The sequence below is a fragment of the Dromiciops gliroides genome, chromosome 6 (genome assembly GCF_019393635.1).
Source record: "Dromiciops gliroides isolate mDroGli1 chromosome 6, mDroGli1.pri, whole genome shotgun sequence".
NCBI classification, from domain to species: domain Eukaryota; kingdom Metazoa; phylum Chordata; class Mammalia; order Microbiotheria; family Microbiotheriidae; genus Dromiciops; species Dromiciops gliroides.
Window position 1 is genome coordinate 21,221,492 of NC_057866.1, and position 20,738 is coordinate 21,242,229.

The 20,738-nt window shown below is 34.6% G+C and overlaps 1 protein-coding gene across 1 annotated transcript; it reads right to left on the bottom strand.

Moving 5' to 3' along the window:
* Positions 1-8,101: 8,101 nt before the first annotated feature.
* LOC122732930 (olfactory receptor 4A15-like) lies at positions 8,102-9,031 on the bottom strand. The gene has a single exon (XM_043973370.1). The coding sequence runs from the start codon at positions 9,029-9,031 to the stop codon at positions 8,102-8,104; it is 930 nt and encodes a 309-aa protein (XP_043829305.1).
* Between the last annotated feature and the right edge of the window lie 11,707 nt (positions 9,032-20,738).

Genomic DNA, 20,738 nt, shown 5'->3' on the forward strand with positions numbered 1-20,738 from the left:
CTCTCGGTCAGTGCAGGTAGGTTTTTCCACTGTCCTTCTTGGCCACCAGATTTTTGAACCAGGTTCTGGGAGCCTCAGTTGTTCGGCTGTGGCCCGCAGCTCCTGCTGACTTGCCCCGACCCCCTTGGCGCTGGGTTGCTGCCCTGCGCTGGGCCTCCCTTTTGCCCGAGTCAGACCGACCTTTTCCTGAAGTCTTCTAAATTATCTCTGGTTGGAGGACTGTGTCTCTCTGTCTCTTTGCAGGTTCTGTAGTTTCAGAATCCGTCCAGAGGCTTGATTTAATGTTTGTTTTGAGGGAACAGAAGGAGAGTTCGGGCAGCTTGCTGCTTCCTCTCCGCCATCTTGGCTCCGCCGAAATAATCTCATTCTAAAGAATGAGTGGGTCAAATAGCAAATCATAGAAACATTCAATACCTTCATCCACAAAAATGACAATATTGAGACAACATACCAAAACTTATTGGATGCAGACAAAGCCGTGCTTAGTGGAAATTGTATATCTCTAAATGCTGACATAAATAAAAAAGAGAAAAAGGATTTCAATGAATTGGGCATGCAACTAAAAAATCTAGAAAAAAACAAATTAGAAATCCCCAGCCCTGGAAGGAGGACTTGAGTCCAGGTGGGGCCTCAGACACTTGACACTTACTAGCTGTGTGACCCTGGGCAAGTCACTTAACCCTAATTGCTCTGCATAAAAAAGAAAGAAAAGAAAAGTATGTGCAAGTTAGTGCTATTTCCTCACAAGCCACTTCTATGTAACAAAACAATTGAGTTATTGTGGGAAATACAATCAATATACTCGGAATAAGACTATAGAATTAGATTTTAAGGAAATTCAAAGTATATCCAGAAATCCCCTTTTTACTACAGATGAGGAAACCAAGGCCCAGGGAGGTCAAGTGAATTGTCCAGGATCACACAGGATATACATGTCAGAGGCAAGATTTGATCCCAGGTACTCTGAATCCAAAGTCACTCTTTTTCCCACCCATAATAATACTTTTTCTCTTTATTTCTTACAAATATTTGCTAAATTATATTCATACTAACTCTGGGAGGTAAATATAAGTGTTCTTTCCTCCTCTCCCCTCCCATTTGAGAGCTAAAGAAACTGAGGTTGACAGAGGTTAAATGAGTTGCTCAGGGTCACACACCTGGTAAGTGTCTAAAGCTAGGCTTGAACATAGCCTTTCCTTACTCTAGATCCAGTGCTCTATCTACTGATGTACTTAGTTGCCTTTCACCTGTGTCCTCAAACAATGGTTGGATACATTTTCTTCTCACTGAAATGCCATCTTTTTTCTTCTCTTCTTGTGGTGATTTACAAAATGAACCAACTTTTCTGGCATTGTGAAAATGCAACTCATACATCTGCCCTGAAACAGTTTTATCAAACATCCTGGTAAATCCAAGTGGCAAGAGATAATTTCAAATGAAAATGAATATTGATTTGATCTTTTCCACTGGATCCATCCTACATATGGAACCAAAGGAAAAGGGAAATCCAAAAAATAAATAAATAAACAAACAAACAAACAAACAAATAACTCCACCAACTTGGAACTCCATTTGCTTGAGAATTTGCTGCAGAATTGTTTTGAACACTTTGGTGTGCATTTATTTATGTACATGTTGGTTCTCCTAAGAAAACAAATTTTTTGAGAGCAGGAATTATAAAATTTTTATTTAGCGTCCATAGTCCTTGTCACATTGACTCCATCAGAAATTTACTTAGTAATACTGAGAAAGTCATATTAATGCAACAAATGATCACAGGGTTAAGTAACTTGACCAGAGTCACACAGCTAGTAAGCGTCTGAGTCCAGATTGGAACTCAGGAAGATGATCTTCCTGACTCCAGGCCTGGCAATCTATCAACTGTACTACCTAGCTGTCTTATGTAGTTATAGGCAAATATCATAAATTCTCTGAATGTCAGTTTATTCACTGAATGAGATATTTTATATAACCCCTTTACATTCTTCATTTTCTAGTGCTATGTTATGGTAAGGAATTTTTTGCAAAGACAGCTAAGTAGTGGCTGGGCCTGGAATTAACCCCAAGCCTTGTGATTTTATACACTGTTGGGGTTTGTTTGGTTTTGTTGTTTTTTCCTACTATAAAATTTAGCCTTTCACAGAGCTGTGGAAGGTCACATTACTTCCAAGTTTACATGTATGTGGCGGGAAGACTAAGTTTAACAGAATTCTATGTTTGATCACTTTTACAGTATTTACATAGCAAAAAGACTCCTGGGCATGATTATGCTGCCTTGTCAGTGGGATAACCTTATTCAAACATGTTAGAAAGAAAGACCTGTCCCTATTAAAAGAAAAAGTTTCGAAAATAGCCACAAAGCAAGATCTATTTATATCTACGGCTAAAACACCATATATCATAATAATCAACCAACTATTTTGTCTCCAACATGTGCATAAAATCCCTTCCTGTTTGAACATTCTTTTATTTGGAAAGTATAGAAGAGCCAATAGTGGATTTCCTCATTGTGCCTGAGAAGGATACTAATCTACACCAGTGAGAATACAGAGGGAATGAAGATTCAAGGAAGTGAACACCCTTCAGCTACTAGTACAAACACAATTGTAAAGTACTTTTGGCAAAATCCTAGTAAATATAAACAAGCAAATATGTAAAAAATGGCTTTCTTTTTAAAAGTACTTATTGTGTTGAAGAAACTCTTGTTATTTATTCCAAGTTTCCTCATCCTTAAATGAAGAACTTGATTTCACCTTAAATTATTTTATTCTAATATGAGTGTATTAATGATCCTTGCCAAAAAATACCTAAGTATAGGTTGACATATCAGAATCTGTCCCACTTCTTTATCCTTTGGGAAAGTCTTGGAGAAAGGAGAGGTTGATTAAAGATGACTTCAGTGGTAAGAGAACAAATTGCTATATTGCATTTCCCCACAATGGTGAGACTAAGAGGAAGCCCTAGAGTAGATTCCCAAATGAGTGTGGCTGTACATGCTACTGGTGTAAACTGCCAGATATCTGAGATGAAAAGGTACCAAACTTAATTATATCAAAAGTAGTGAATACATATATTCTTGCAATCTATTAAAATATTCCCAGGAAATTTCATTTCTCTTCATATAGGAACCAACCATGAACTCATTCTCTTCACACTTTACCTACCTTCTCTCTCAAATGATGATAAAGCTGGTATGCTGTGAACGAAGATTCAACTCCCCCCCCCACCCCGCCCCAAGCCTAATAAGCTATTGAACACGAAATTAACAACAAAGAAGAAAGTCATGATCAGATAATGAAGAAAAAAGATGATTACCATTTAGCATGTTACCAAACTCTGCCCAAAAGAGAATATTGGAGCTACTTTTTCAAATCTCTATGATCTGAAAGGATGCAAACAACCTTTTTCTTCCCTACATAAGACTTAAAACTCCATCTTCATCATCTCCTTCCTCCCTTCCCTCTTTTTTAGTACCTGATCAAGAGGTATTCCTTCTATTTTTCAAAACTAACTCCTCTACTGCATCTTTTGATCTCACCTGCTTCCCATTTCCTCTTAGAGCTTGCTGCCATGATCATTCCTTCATTTCCTCTTATCTTCATTTTAGAGTTAGCTCCTTCCCTCCACTGACATATATGTTCAAGACTTTACTTCTTTTTTGAAAGTCATTTAAAGCCTTTATTCACTCAAATTATTTCCTAATAGGGCTCTTACTTTGCATAAGTAAACTTCTAGAAAAGGTTGTCTATGTCCACCCCTCCCCTTCATAATCTAATCCCTCTGCTCATCTGTAAATTAAATTTATTAGCAACATCAATCAGTTAAAACTCAACTCTTAATGAGTATTAAACAATTTTAACTTCTAAATGTGATTTATTTCTCCACCCTCATTCAAATTGATTGTTCAATTTTTAGGATGGTTTACCATCATTTCTATCTAGCTTCTCTACTACCTTGACTTTAGTGATGTTGATGTTTTTTATTTTTCCTTCTAAGCAGGTAATTCTGTGACATGGATCTTTCACAGTTCTTCTGAAATATTCTTGTTCTGCATTCCTGGAACATTGTTCTTCTTTTGTCCACTGTGTGCATATTGTGAAAATGCTCTACCTGGGGCCTTCTTACCTCCTCTCTTGAAAAACTCTCATGATGATTTCATCAATTCTCATGAGTTTAGTTATCATCTCAAGATGGCTACTCCCAAATATATATACATACATATACATATATACATATATACACACACATATATATACATATATATACATATACATACATACATATATATATATATATAAAACAAAGCTTAATCTCACTTTTGAACTTCAATATTTCATTACCAAATTCCTACTGAATTTCTCTAAACTAAAAACTATAGACATTTCAAATTCAACACACAAAAAATGGAATTCAGGGGCAGCTTGTGGCACAGTGGATAAAGCACTGGCCCTGGATTCAGGAGGACCTGAGTTCAAATCCAGTCTCAGACACTTGACACATACCATCTGTGTGACCCTGGGAAAGTCACTTAACCCTCACTGTTGCACCAAAAACAAACAAAATGTATAAAATAAAAAAATGCAATTCATATTTTTTCCAGGTATCATTATTCAAACTGCAATTTTGGTTAAAGGCACAACCATCCCTCCTGTATAAAAGATTAATATCCTTTGAATCATTTTTAATTTTTTTCTTGTTCCTCAAAACTAGTATAAAATCAACTTGCAAAATTTGATATCTAACTCCACAACATCTCTTGTACCTTTCCCCTATCTTTCATTTTTACAACATATTACTAAATTCAGACCTTCATTACTTTTTTCCTCTACGGGAGTAACCTTCTAATTAATCTATGCTTCTTTTTTCTTTACTTTCCAATCCATTCATACATAGCTACAAAATGATATTTCTAAATCATAGATGATCACATCATTCCCCTACTCAAAAATCTTCAGGGACACAACACAGCATATAGCACCACTAAATAACAACAACAAATTATATATTCTGTTTGATATTTAAAGCTATACTTACTGTGTTTCCAATATACTTTATTAGACTTATTTAATATTATTATCCTTCATACACTTAGCATTCTAGTTAAAATAAACTGTTAATCTAGCTATTTCCTGTAAATGACATTCCATCACTATGCTTCATACTTTTGGCTTAAGTGGGAATGAATGCATCCCCTTCTCATGTCTGTCCCATAAAATACCTAGCTTCCTTCAAAGCATAGGCTAAATATTTCTTTCTTGAAGACTTGTCAGATCTCTTCTCCTCAAGTTTTGGGACTTTTATCTCTTTATAAATTTCTGTGTATTTCCATGCACTTTTTGTATATATTTTGTGTTTACTAATACTTTCATTGGTTGTTTTCCAAAAAGAATATGAGCTCTTTGAAGTCAGGTACTAATTGGTTTATTATTTTCTATTCTCAACACAGCATAATTCCTGGCACTGAATGAATAGCATTCTATTGAATTTCTAAGGAATATACTTGTAGAGACTCCTCAAATTTTCTTTTCTTTAAATCCCAATTTCATACATCTGGCAAAGACTGATTCTTCTATCAAATGAGATGATTCCTTCAAATGGCAAGCTCCAATTATTTTTCATCACTATTTACCCACAGTGCATTTAGAAAGAAAATCTGTTTCACATATAATTACAAATCCATAGTCATTTTTAAAAATCTGGAATTTAAAAAAAGAAAGCATTACCCCCCCACCTCAGGTTTCTATGGAATTACCTATCTCCATTATGAGGATGATGTTTCTAGTTTGCATTATATTGGTAAAATATTTTAGAAAATATCCATGTGTTTGCAAAGTTAGCAATTTTATCCTGTGCTGAATTAACTGTAGAAAGGACTTCTAATAATATTCATGCTACGTATGCATTCCACTTAGGTATAAAGAGCACAGGACAAGGAAACAGGAGGCTTTGATTATACTTCTTACTTTTTCATGAATTAACTATGTGTCCTGCAGACTATTCAACTGCCAAGGGACTAAGTTTCCTACTTATACAACCATAAGAGGAGAAGAAATATTTGTCTTCTTTTATTAAGAACAATTGTGATTAAAGTAGCAATGTAAACTGGACAAAATTGATTAGAATTTGAGCCTAATATCAAAATGACCCTCCAGACATTAGGAACTGGACAAAATTTTGGTCATCTCCCACAAAAGCTTCTAGCTCATTACTCTGAGAATTGCAACATAAAATTCATTTTACTTTCAGTAAAATGCCCTGAATATTCCCAGCAGGATGAGTCAGGCTAATAAGATCATTCAGCTTACAAATAACTTTATTTATAAAACATTTTTTTCAGTGATACAAGTAAAATACAAAAAATAGTTGTATGCAAATCTAGTCAAATGAATTCCCACTCTCATTCTATAAGGACTTCCTTTTGAATTATAGCTCTTTCCTACTTGACTTAAATATCCTAGAGATTCAATTTTTGCTCTTTGGATCCACTCAGTATATATATTTCACATTACCAGAGTCAAAGTCTAAGTTTTTTTCCTTCACATTGTGATGCTATACTTTATCACTTTTCCATTATTTTTATATTCCTTTAATTCTTTGTTAAGTATGGATTTTTCTCTCACTAAACAGAATTGTTTTCTCCTCCACCAAGTATTTTCTTATTTTGTAACTGGGAAAGTATTTGTGTCTATTATAGTTTCCTTCTCACTGGGTAAATATGAGGATACAGCCCCTCCAACTATTTCAGTCTAGTACCGGTCCCTTTTAAATCTGTCCTTTATTGATTTATATGGATACTGTTTATGGTCTTTAGTGCAGTGCTTGCTGAAGCTCTGAATGTGGTTCAATAACTCTCAAAACTTCCTAATACCTGTCTTTCCATGACCCATATGTTCCCTCTTACAAGGAAGGAGTTTCCCCATTATGTATCTTCCCAGGGAATGCCTAACAAATTATGGAGGATAGCTAGCCAGATTATTCATGGTTACATTCATATTTTGTTCTTTTTAATTCAAAAAATTATTAAATTATATTAAATTAAAACTTAATCTATAAAATTCAATTTGAACTTCTTAATTAAAACTGTAGGAGAACTTAAAGGTCATAAAATTTAAGTACTTCATTACTGATAAGAAAACTAAGGACAAATAATGGCAAATGAGTTTTTCAAGGTCAAAAAGGAAGGAAGCATCACTGACATGATTTGAATATACATCTTGTCCCTTTTCAGCCAATGCATTCTCCATTCACAATGCATCTGCTATTTAAATGCATTCACTACGTAAGGTAAAATATTCCTGTAACTATGTGTTAGTTGTTGCACTCACTGGCCCTGATTTTCACCAACTTTTTGTAGTTTTTGATTCTGTTTATATTTTTTGCTGTTTTTGAGACTAGCATATTAAACATGAGATTTCATTACTATGGAAACTACCACTAAAAAATCTTTATTGCCCAAATGAATTTTATATATTCTACAGCATAATGACCTGAGTAATTTAAAGCTTTAGTTAGTCAATGTCACACAGAGTCTAAGCATCAAAGACAACATATGAAGCCATATCTTCCTCATGCTGAGGAAGATTTTTCCACTCACAATACTATGCTGCATCTCACAAAATTACGGACAAAAATATGACATATTCCTACTGATTCCAGTTAATATATACTTAAAACTTGGAACAATAACCCATTCAAGTCAATGGAGAAATTAACACATTTATTGTCAGTAAATATATTTACACACAACTCCTCCCATCCATAATCAAGTAATAACTTTGTCCTTGATAGAAATAGTTATAGATTTCATCTGTCTTCTTCATGGAATCAACTGAACCATTTCTCATGGCATGAAAAATGCCCCAAGCAGAAAACCAAGTATTGTTTTCATAAGCAGACCATGGTACACTTAGAGTAAAATTTTCAGCAAAATCAGCTTTGGGAGCCAGAGAAATGATGATAAAATATATGTTTGTCTACTGACTGAGTGACAAAAAAGATGGTCTCTTCAAAATGGTCTCTTCATTAGCCATACCCCACCACCTGCCCCTGAAAACAAGCCTTATATATGAAATTCCTTTTTTTGAGTTTCCCTTGGGGACTATCAGTGTTTCATTGGGTCATTTTTTCTGTTCCAAAGCTTTCTCATGGCATTCTTCATCTCCTTGTTTCTCAGGGTGTAGATTAAGGGGTTCAACATAGGGGTGATCATAGTAAAAATTACAGTCATGGTTTTATCAATGGAAAATGTACAGACAGGCCTAACATACATGAAAATGCAAGGAACGAAGAATAAGACAACAACTGTAATGTGGGACATGCAGGTAGAGAGGGCTTTTCGTCTACTTTCTAGACTGTGAGTCTTCAGGGAGTGTAGGATGACCCCATAGGAGATCAGCAACATTGTAAAGATGACAACACAGATAGCTCCTCCATTAGCAACCACTGAGAGTCCAATGACATAGGTATTGGTACAGGCAAGTTCCAATAAGGGGTACATGTCACAGATGAAATGATCAATGACATTAGGGCCACAGAATGGGAGCCTGAAAATGAAAAGGAGCTGAACCATTGAATGAAGGAAACCTCCTACCCAGGCTACAACCAGCAACAGAACACATACACGACGTCTCATGATAACCAAGTAGTTCAAGGGCTTACAAATGGCCACATAACGATCATAAGCCATTACCACCAAGAGGAAGACCTCTGCACCACCAAATAAGTGTTCAATAAAAAGCTGGCTCATGCAAGCTTGGAAGGAAATAGTCTTCTTCTCATAGAGCAAGTCTATGATCATTTTGGGGGAAACTGCTGTGGAATAGACAGCATCCATAAGAGATAAATAGGCAAGGAAGAAGTACATGGGGGATCCCAGGGAATGGCTGGAAATCACTGTTACCACAATCAGAAGGTTGCCCCCCATAGTTATAATGTAGATGGCTAAGAAGATAACAAACAATATTTTCTGTATCTCCGGGTTCTGAGTGAGTCCCAGGAGGACAAATTCAGTCACATTGTTCTTGTGTTCCATTATTATTTTTTTTTCAAAAATGTATGAATTCAGAGGTCAAAACCAGTTTACCTGCAAATAAAATTATAATGACTACTTACTTGGTTGTAGAATTAAGAGAGTAATTATTAGTTTTAAGAGTTATCTTCTCCTTAATGATTTTGTTGTCACACAAGCCTTTTGGACCAGGAAGTTTAGTGGATGGAAAAGTAAGACACTACCATATGAACCACTTTCCAGACTTTAATGATGAGCAGCAGGCAGGAGGCAAATGGCATTAACACATTCATATTTAAACCTGGAATGAGGATTATTGTGGTGAAGGTCATTCTCCCCAAAATAAATTCCCCTAGTTCTTTAAACTGTGGGTGGTGGCAAAGAAATAAACAGTTCCAAGCATAAGGAACCCTCTTGTTGGAGTATATATATATTCCTTCACTACAAAGCCATGGATGACAGGGATAAGAGATATTTGGATCTCAAATGCTCTTTGCACCATTACACTGCACATGCATATTGCCATGATTTATAAATCCACTCATACATGCCTTTACAATTTACTTATGTATCATTTTTATACCATGTTATTGCACTGATAATTATTGTTAGTACAACATCAAGACAGACAAATGTAATAGAGACTTGTCATTCTCATTGTCAGTCCATGTTAGTTACAAAATAATTATGAAATTAAAATATTTTTTAAAAATATCTGCAACTAAAGCAAGTTTACCATCAAGCTAACCATTACCACATAATAGTGATTAATATCAGCAACAATAATAGTAACTGAAATAAAATTACATGTTCATTATGGTGTAGAGATAACCATGGGTATTTGAGAGCTATTTGCTGAATATGAATGCTGGCAAGTCAAGAAAGTAAGTAAAGCTTAGAGTATGGGACTTGAGATTAACTAGTTATATATTATCTCATATTGTTCCTAATAATGACTGGTAAAATTGCTGAAACTTTATGTTATATATGTATATATATAATTATATTTTAAGAAGTTATAAAATGGAATATTATTTGCATCAGTGAATTGAGTAACCACAAAGAATGTTTTTGTAGTGCAGGAATAAAAATATTTACCATATTTATTAAATATTTTATAATTTAGAAAATGCTTTGATGGAAGAAACTATGTAAGATTTACTTCAATATTCCACAAAAGTCTGATTTCATGAATTAGGGTATTTCTTTCATCACACAAATTGAAATCCAACATATCCACATATACAATTTTATCAATTTCTGTAGCCCCTCAAAGAAATGTTTATATGTATATATCTATACATTTACATATAGAGAAATTCAAAATATCTATACCCTATGAAATACATAATAATATGCAAATTTCAAAAGGTGGTTAACCTCCAAATATAAGCACAAGCACATACTAGCACATATGTATGTTGTATATATGCATATGTACATATTTATATGTGTCTGTACATAGAAATATATAAGGACCCTTATTCATGGAGCATCTAGTAGCACAGTAGATAAAACACTGGCCCTGAAGTCTGGAGGACATGAGGTCAAATTTGACCTTAGAAATGTGAGTGAGATTTTCCCCACCACTCAGATATATATGATTTACTTCTTTACAGATTGTAAAGGCTTCAATCAGTCTTTCTTCTCAAAAAAGATAGATTGTAAATTCTCTCATACAGAATAAACTATAACTGATTGGTCTCCTCATACCTTAAGCATTCTCCTTTAAAGTTTGTGATTACAATGAAACAATCAAGGTAAAGGTCAGAGCTTCCAAAATGGCTGCCCTGGAGTTGCTATGGACCAATCAGTCCTGGTAGAATAAGAAGTAAAGCAAAACCCGATAATGACACTCAAAGTTGACCAAATGACTTAAGAGTGGGATATTGTGTAATAACCAGGCTCAAGATGACTGCTTCTAAAATTTTTGATGGGTTTTCTATTACCACAATATGAAGTCATGAGCTAGGTAACTTAGCAACAATGATGTGGAGAACCAATAGATGAGAAGACAACACTATATATTTGCTTATTGCAGAATTAACTAATAGCATTTATACTGCTTTAATCTTGGGATTTCTATAGGTATAAATATACCTTTTCTCAGTGCTTTCAGGTCTTTGGGTCCTAGACCTGAGACTGGCTTTATTGTGAGACAGGTTCTCTCTCTCTCTCTCTCTCTCTCTCTCTCTCTCTCTCTCTCTCTCTCTCTCTCTCTCTCTCTCTCTCTCTCTCTCTATTTGCCCAGGGTCACATAGCTAGTAAGTGTCAAGTGTCTGAGCCTGGATTTTAACTCAGGTCCTCCTGAATTCAGGGTTGGTGCTTTATCCATTGTACCACCTAGCTGCCACTCTGGGTTATCTCTCTCAATAAACCTATCTGCTTTGGCTTGGACAGTTTGTTTTTGTTTTGTTTTTTGCTTTGTCTAACATTCAGTACTTAGAAATTTTCACAACAGACACTGTCACGGTGGGCAAGTCACTTAACCCCAATTGCCTTAAACATCCAGGGCCATTTCCAGTTGTCCTGATATCCATATCATCTATATCTGTCTATCTATCTATCTATCTATCTATCTATCTATCTATCTATCTATCTATCTATCTATCTATCTATCTATCTATCTATCTATCTATCTATCTATCTATAAATCTCTCTGGAGGAGAGAGTGCATTTGGTGTCTTTGCACAGCCCTGTCTCACTTAAATCCAATTCAGTGCAAGTCATGACATCACCCCAGTTTCATGGTCTCTTTCCAAAATGAAGGATGAACAACAGCACTTATTCATAAGTTATTGTAGTTCAGTCAAGGAAATCTAAATGAAGTCCAAATCGCATGTGATTAAAAGAACCCCAAATAAAACTAGTAGACAAAATTGTCTGACTAATATCACACACATCACAGAGTATGATAAAACTGTTGTACTTTCATGTCATACAATTCTCACTCACCTCTTGAGTGAGAGATGGTGATGAAGCTTTTGTTTGGTTTTCTTTTTCCCAGTGTCCCAGTCTTGCCACCTGCCAAAAGGAAAGGTCTTCATTAAACCAAAAGGTGAAAAAAAGAAAAAAAATTAAAATTTTATAAAATACCGAGCTGTCTTTTTAATTTAAAATTCACCTCAGACAATCATCTTCTAGCTCTTTGGTAGTCATTATATTCTCCCAAAAGTGTTTAAATTAAAATTTTATGTATTATCATCTTATTATTCTACAAAACTGTGCTTTTTTAGTAAATAATTTGTGGTTCATGTAAGTTTTGTACATGTAATAGTATGTTTCATAATTTATTGAATGAAATATTTGTTTAATGAATGTTGACTCCTATTTGAATAATTGTCTCTTTTCCTTTCATGGTATCAGTTTATCTCTACAGTAAGTTATTCATTCACTCTATTAAAAGTATAAAATGAAAGACTGTTCAATGTACTATTTGATGTCTCTTTACTATTGGAAACTAATGAAATTGGTTTATATATTAGTATATTTATATATTGTATATACTGTTTCACAGGGTGAGTAGGTGGCTCAGTTGATAAGGGTATTGGAATCAGAAAGAAGACTTGTGAATCTTCATGAGTTAAAATCTGGCCTCAGACGCTTGCTAGTTCTTTAACTCTAGGCAAGTCATTTAACCCTGTTTGAGTCAGTTCTACATCTCTAAATGATTTAGAGAAGAAAATAACAAATGATTACAATATCCTTGCCAAGAAAACCTGATATATACTTGCAAAAAGTCAGACACAATTGAAACTATTTCACAGGTTTCTGGTTTGCCCATAAACATAAATAATTCATCATACATAAAGGAGATAATTTCATTGTATTAGATATATCTATAATTCTGGGATTAAACAAAAAGTATTTCATAACTGTAATCACACAAATCCCTCTATAACCCATTACAAATATAATTCTCTCTTCTTAAATTTAAGTAAATGCAATCAGGATAAACAAATAATAATAAGACCAAACAAGAAAAATTATCCAGATTTAACACCAAATGAAATAAAACAGCATAGCTCATGAATCATATTTTCATTTACATTATTCAAATTAAAATAAATATTTAATTTTTTCATGATAGAATAAAAAATGCTCAGAATAAAAATGAAAATAATTCATGGTCTGTGAATGATGATTCATTTTGAGTCCCAGTTCTGACTTCCATATGTTACATTCAAACTTTAATCAGAGGGAAAAAAAAACATAAAATCATTTCCAAATAAATTTGAAGTATGTGTTATTATCTGGTAAGTGAATTATTTATACATATATTATCAATAAATGTATTACCTGAAAAATATCCCTCTTTCTTTAAAACCAAGTTGCATAGTTTTGTTTTAATCTTGGATATCAATACTTTGCCCTTGGTACTAAATTAACCTGAAAGTAGAAGCAACTGGTTAGTGAAGAGAGTACTTCAGAATTCTACCCCACGCAGCCAATTTCAGCCACTTAAAGCAGGGGAGATTATGTCAAATCACAAGAGTTATAAAAGGTCTACATGGATCTTGGCAAGTTTCTATTTCTCAAATTTTGTCCCTTGTCTCAGTTTTTCAAGCAGTTGTTAGTCCTTGAATGGTAGAAGGGATTCCAATAAAGTGCAGGCAATTTAAAGTGTACCCAACTATTATAATACATAGAAGTGTAAATTTCATCTATAGAGCAACTCCAATTGTCATTGAGTGATTCAAATCACATGTTCTTTTTTAATTAAATTGGCTCTAGGGAAAAGGGACTTTCTGCCTAGATCTTCAAGTATATCAAATATCTCCAGAGATATTTCAGTGCTAATTATAATGCCAGGGTCAGGAAAATGTCCCTGGGGCAGGGGTGGGGTGGGGATAGCATTCTAATTCCTAGAGACCCGGGCAAAAATTAAAGACATGCTTCTTACATATACTACATATACATGATGGAAGTTATTTATTTACCAGGACATACATGTGTATAATAATATACACATGCACACATATGTATGTATGTGTATACATGTATTTATATATATACTTTATGTCTATGTTTTACACATGCATACATATGTATGTAGATTGGCATATGTGTGCATATACACAGTTATGCAATATAAGTTCACATATGCACACATATACACGTTATACATATTTACACATGTATGTGCACATCCATGCACACATGTGTATGTTATATATCCATAGCGTTGTGCATATGTATCACATGCATATATACACATACACATGTACATGTACATGTGTGCAAACACACATATGTGTGTGTATTCTTAAGTACCTATTGTGATGTTTAAAATCTAAATGTGTGGTCACCTTAAACTAGAAGATTTAGCACCAGTCTTTGGGCATTAAGCATTTATTAAAACATACTAGGTATTAGTAAAAAGGAAAACACATGGAGTTCAGAAAGGTAAGAAAAGGCCTATCTAGCCTAGAGTTCCAGCCTAGTCTGGTTCTTCCAAAAATCCTCTACCACGAGCATGTTTCAACCATGAACTGCCTCAGCAAACTGAGTGTGGAAGCTTTTTATAGGTCTGAAACAGAGGCAGTCCTTACACAGTGCTTCAACCTGATTGGCTAGCATCATCCAAATTCATCGGTTCACTGGACTTAAAGATAGTCTCATGTTGAGTTCAAAGTCCTTAGCTTCTGAGATCAATACCTTCTGAAGGGCCAGTCAGGTTTGGTTACAATGGAATTAACTTTAAGTAGGCTAATCAGCAAAGTCAATCACTCTCACTTAATTCAAACAGTTTAGATTAATCTCCAGGTGGACCTTTGAGTATCTGTCAAATCCCATTATTTTCTCACATGGTACAGAGACCCATATTCAGCTAAGTATTGAAATATATGGCAAAACAAGGTCTTGTGCTAGACAATGATAATTCACTATCATTTTCTTCAGTATTCTAGTCCTTGGGACATACATTTCTATTCTGTACCTTTGAGACTTTAGACTCTATTGACAGGTATAGCATTTAGCTACAAAGGAATTCATAATCCTGATGAAATATCTCTTGATCAGATCACACATCACATCTGGAAGTGTATTCATGTTGGTTGCAGCCATATCTTGGGAAGTATAATCAAAGAAAAGAACTAATAAAAATGATATATTATTAATGTTGTAATAAATTAGAGATGCTTAGTCTGAAAGAAGACTTAGAAAAGGAATGCTCACTTTCCCTAAATATATAGATAGATGTTATATAGAAGCAGAAACATTGCTATTGACTTCATATGATAGGTAAATGCTGCTGAATAATACTATTACATGATATTAAGATGTTCAAAACTAATTTTTTGTTTTGTTTTTACATTTAAGCATATGCTCAAGATTCACAAAAATAGCACTTATTCAAGATAGGTGTTTGGAATAAGCTTTTTATAGACAAAAATTTTGTGAGAATGACAGAGAAACCATATTTTAAAATGATCACACAACTAGTAAGAGTCTGAGGCCAGATTTGAAGAACTCAGGACTTCCTGGATTCAGGCCCAGCACTCTATCCATTGTTCCACCTCTCTGAGGTACCTTGTAGCTCTCATTTTCTGTGAAGCACTGGGTTCCCCCACACCACTACCAATTTTCCTTTTTCAACATCCTAAAATCTATGAAGGTTATGGAAGAAAGACTTGAAGATTCTTCTAATATCTTTACCACTTTTACCCACATTTTCAGAAGAATCATACCATTTTCCATTTTTAAAGTGGTACTTATGAAAATGAAGATTGTAGAAGTAAAGGGTGGCTCTAGCAAAGTAATAATAACAGATACAAGTGGAAAAGTTTTTTAATGCTGCAAAGCACATCACTGTTTAATTCTGATCGTAACAAATTGTTATAGGGCACTACCATTCATCCATCCTTTTGACATGAATATAGATTCACAACTGTATGTCTTAGTCCATTAAGATAAATTTCTCTAGATACTTTTGAATAATGAGATAGTTCTACAATCTAGCAATTAATTTCTTCACATCATGCTTCAATGCCTGTCTTGATCATTTCTTTTTACTCATCAACCCAGACCTATCAATAAGAGAATAGAAAAAGCCTTCTTGGTTCTCACAGTTCCACCCCTAAAAAAAAATTGTATTTGGGGCCTATCAAGATAAGTCTCTTTAAGATTTCCAGCTTTCACCTTTATCATCAATTTCTGGAATGTTCCATACTCTAGAGTAACTAAGTATCACAGGAGTTAGAGCACTAGGTCTAGAGCTAAGAAGATGTGGGTTCAAATCCGGCCTCAGACACTTACTAGTGATGTGACCCTGGTCAAGTCGCTCCACCCTATTTTTCCCAGTTGCCTCATGTATAAAATCAGATTCATAGAGAGATCATAAACCATTCCAGTGTCTTTGCCAAGAAAACCTGAAATGGGGTGACTAAGAGTTGGAAATAACAGAAAAACAATGACTGAACCATATGCTATTTTCTTAGATTTATACATCTTACCTCCTTGTCTCCACTTACTTTGTCTTACCTCCCTTCTCTATTCTCCTATTCCCCTCCTATCAACTTTAACTTATTCAGTATATCACTCTGAATCTGTTTCTTCCTTTCTGCTTACAAACATGCCCATTTCATCCTCATTTTAAAACAAATAGACAAACAACAACAGCAACAAAAAAACAAAATGTATTTAATCCGACCATGAGCAGTAGTTATACTATTTGTTTTTCTTATATCGTCCCTCCCCCTAGAGGATATGCTCTGTTTACATTTTGGTGGATCCATTCCCTCTTCTTTCCTCTCTTTAGATTTTATACCTTCAGCAGTCTGACTTCCAACACCATCATTTAGTTGAAACTCATCTTGGAAAACAATTAGCAATAATCTCTTATTTGTAAAATATATAAACATCTTCATTAATTTTCACATGCACATATAATCTATATTCCTTATGTCCCAAATAGAAAAAAAAAGAACTGTAATGAGTAAAATTGTCAAGAGTCAAAATTCTGGGTAAATTATTTTTTTTTAACTTTTTACTGGGCCTTTATTTTCTCTAGCATAAATCTATAATATTCTTTTTTCCCACATTCTACTTTTTACCTGACCAGAGCATATTTTTCTCCTTTTTAAAGTTTTAAAGTATTTGTCATTTTTATTAATTTTATATTTTATAATAAATATATTTATTTAAAGTTTTGAATTCCAAATTCCATCCCTCTCCCCTTCCCTTTCCTTCCATTCCATGAAGTGGTAATGAAATATAGGTTATACATGTGCAATTATGTAGAACATTATCATATTAGTCCTTTTTTATAAGAAAATTCAGGGGCAGCTAGATGACCCAGTAGATAGAGCAATGGCCCTGGAATCAGGAAGACCTGAGTTCATGTCTGGCCTTAGACACTTGACACATACTAGCTGTGTGATCCTGGGCAAGTCACTTAACTCTAATTGCCTCACCAAAAAGAGGGGGGGCAATTAGGTGGCGTAGTGGATAAAGTACCAGCCCTGAATTCAGAAGAACCTGAGTTCAAATCCTACCTCAGAAATTTGACAGGTACTAGCTTTGTGACCCTGGGCAAGTCATTGAACCCTCAATGCCCCCCCCCCCCAAATCTACAGCTTGGGCACAAAAATAAAAAAAGAAAAAAAAACAAATAAGAAAAAAAGAAATAAATAAAGTAAAAATAGCATGTTTCATTCTATGTTCAGTTCTTTGAAGGTGAATAATATGTTTCATCAGTAGTCCTTTGGGATTGTCTTCAATCATTACATTGCTGAAAAAAGTTAATGTTATTCACAGTTATTCATTGAACAACATTGCTGTCACTATGCACAGGGTTCTCCTGGTTTTACTCACTTCACTATACATCTGTTCATATAAGTCTTTCCAAGTTTTTCTGGAATCATTCTGCTCATCATTTCTTATAGCATAATAATATTCTATTACAACCATGTGCCACAGCTTGTTTAGCTATTCCCCAATTGATGGGTATTCTTTTGAATTAGTCACCACAAAAAGAACTGCTATAAATATTTTTGTACAGATAGGTCTTTTTATCTTTAGGAGGATGTCTTTGGGATATAAACATAACAGTGGTATTGCTGGATCAAAGAGTATGCACAGCTTTATAGCCCTTTGAGCACAGTTCCAAATTGCTCTACAGAATATTTGGATTGGTTTATAATTCCATCAGCAATGAATTAGTGTCTTGGCAAAATATAATCATTTTTATCAACGATGAATGGAAAGAGATTGACAAATATGTCTCCAAAGTCTCTTGTATTTTTTGGGGGGTGGGGAACAGGGCAATGAGGGTTAAGTGACTTGCCCAAGGTCACACAACTAGTAAGTGTCAAGTGTCTGAGACTGGATTTGAACTCAGGTCCTCTTGAATCCAGGGCCAGTGCTTTATACACTGTGCCACCTGGCTGCCCCCATAGCCTCTTGTATTAAAAGAAAAGAAGGAAGGAAGGAAGGAAGGAAGGAAGGAAGGAAGGAAGGAAGGAAGGAAGGAAGGAAGGAAGGAAGGAAGGAAGGAAGGAAGGAAGGAAGGAAAGAAGAAAGAAAGAAAGAAAGAAAGAAAGAAAGAAAGAAAGAAAGAAAGAAAGAAAGAAAGAAAGAAAGAAAGAAAGAAAGAAAGAAAGAAAGAAAGCACCAGCTTGAATACTTCTTCAGGTATTTATGTGGTTTTTTGTTTTGTTTTGTTTTGTTTTGTTTTGTTTTGTTTTGTTTTGTTTTGTTTTTTTCCTGGCATGAAAAGTTCCACTGAAGAGCAGTCAGATTTGATTGGTCAACTTAATTGAAGCTAGGCTAGATTGTACCAGAGGACCCTCAACCTTGGGTTAATAAATTTGCGCAGATAATGAGCTAATTTGTTCTTTCAAGCAAATATGCTAAAGAAACACTCATCAGAGAAAAAATCTTTCTATCTAAACAAAAGCTCTGTCTTCTTAGCTGGACATCATGGTAAACCTTCACCTCAGACCCAAATTTTATAGCCCTAAAGAAAATTTAGAAGGGTCAGAGTATTATCTTATCAAGAATCCTAGAAGTGTATAGCCTTGACCAGGAACAAGGAGATTTGACTATCAAGAAGGCCTTTGGAATGGAAGTTTGGATTGACTAAGAAGTATACTGAGTATAAATATTTCTTATAATGGAGTGAATCTCTAAGATATGTTACAAATAATTGTTTCTCACAGAAGAAGAATAAACCTTTATCATAGTCATTCATAGTTCAACAAAATAAATTATTACATGAGACATGCCCTAATATGTATATTGCTTTTTGCATTATAAATTGACCTCTGATTGCAGGACGTGAGCAAAATGCTTCAGCTACAAACCTCTGAAATAGTGATTGCTTCATACATTAAACTAAATTCTAAATTCTTTTAAAAATCAATTTCTCTGAAATGTTGATTTAATACCAATTGCTCTTCTGGTTCCACTTATTCCATTTTTCAACTCAATGATTTTTCTTGTGTTGTCCTTCATGCCTAGGATTGTCTGCATACCCATCTCTTTCTAGATGTTTCCCTGACTTCTGTCAAGAAAATCTAAAATTCCATTTGCTGTAGGAGGTTTTTACCTTTACTCTCTTCCCCATTTACAACCAGTGCCTTCCTTTTGACATTATCTTCTACTTACATTGTATATACATGTGAAAGTATGTATGTAAATATATATATATACATATATGTGCATCTCTCTTTCTATCTATGTGTATGCATGGGTGCATGGATGGAAAAAATATTTCATGGTGTCTCCAGCTTCAACAAGTATTTTGAGAATAGGGGCAAACTTTTGTATTTCTTTACATATCTAAATTTAGCACATTATCTGTCATATAGTCAGTATAATAACTAATTATTGACTGGCTTACATAGAAATCTGCTTCCTAAGAACTCTATTAACATGAGTCTTGGGAATGGAAAACATCCTTAAAAACTTCAAATTTCTCCTTGGTATGAACCAGAGTTTTGTTAGTTTTATCTGACTGCAAAATAGATAGACAGGTCCACAGACAAGATGCATGATAATTCTTGTTACTTTCTTTTGTAGCACAACAGATTCAAACAATTAGACATTAAAGAAATCCCAGAGGACTTTATCATTGAATATTACATGGTTTGGGTACGATTTGGGGTAATTAAGGACAAATGCAAGGAACAACCAGATGAGTGATGTTCAGTGGAGCAGTTTACCAGTGAAGAGGAAACACACACACACACACACACACACACACACACACACACACACACACACACCATGAGTTTATGTTCCTCAAATGGCTCTGTAATCTGTAGCCTAGAACCAGAGACTGTATAGACAGAAGTAAAGATAATCAGTCCTGAGGTCCTCCCCCAAATCATTCTTGTTGGATCATTTTGTACCCAACAAGGGTCTCTTCTAGGAAGATTAAAACAAAGTTTATGCCTCTACTGATGTGGAGACCCAGAAAACAATAATAATGACTATCCCTGGGGTTCAGTGGATAAAGCACAGGCCCTGGATTCAGGAGGACCTGAGTTCAAATCTGGCCTCAGACACTTGACACTTAATAGCTGTGTGACCCTGGGCAAGTCACTTAACCCTCATTGCCCCACAAAATCATCATCATCATCATCATAATGACTAGCCCTTTCATAGTATTAAAATAGTAGAAAGCTTTTTCCATGTGCTATTTCATTTATTCTTCACAATACCACTGTGAAGTGGGTGCTATTATTACCCCCAGTTTACAGGAGAGAAAATTGAGGTCAGGAAGCTA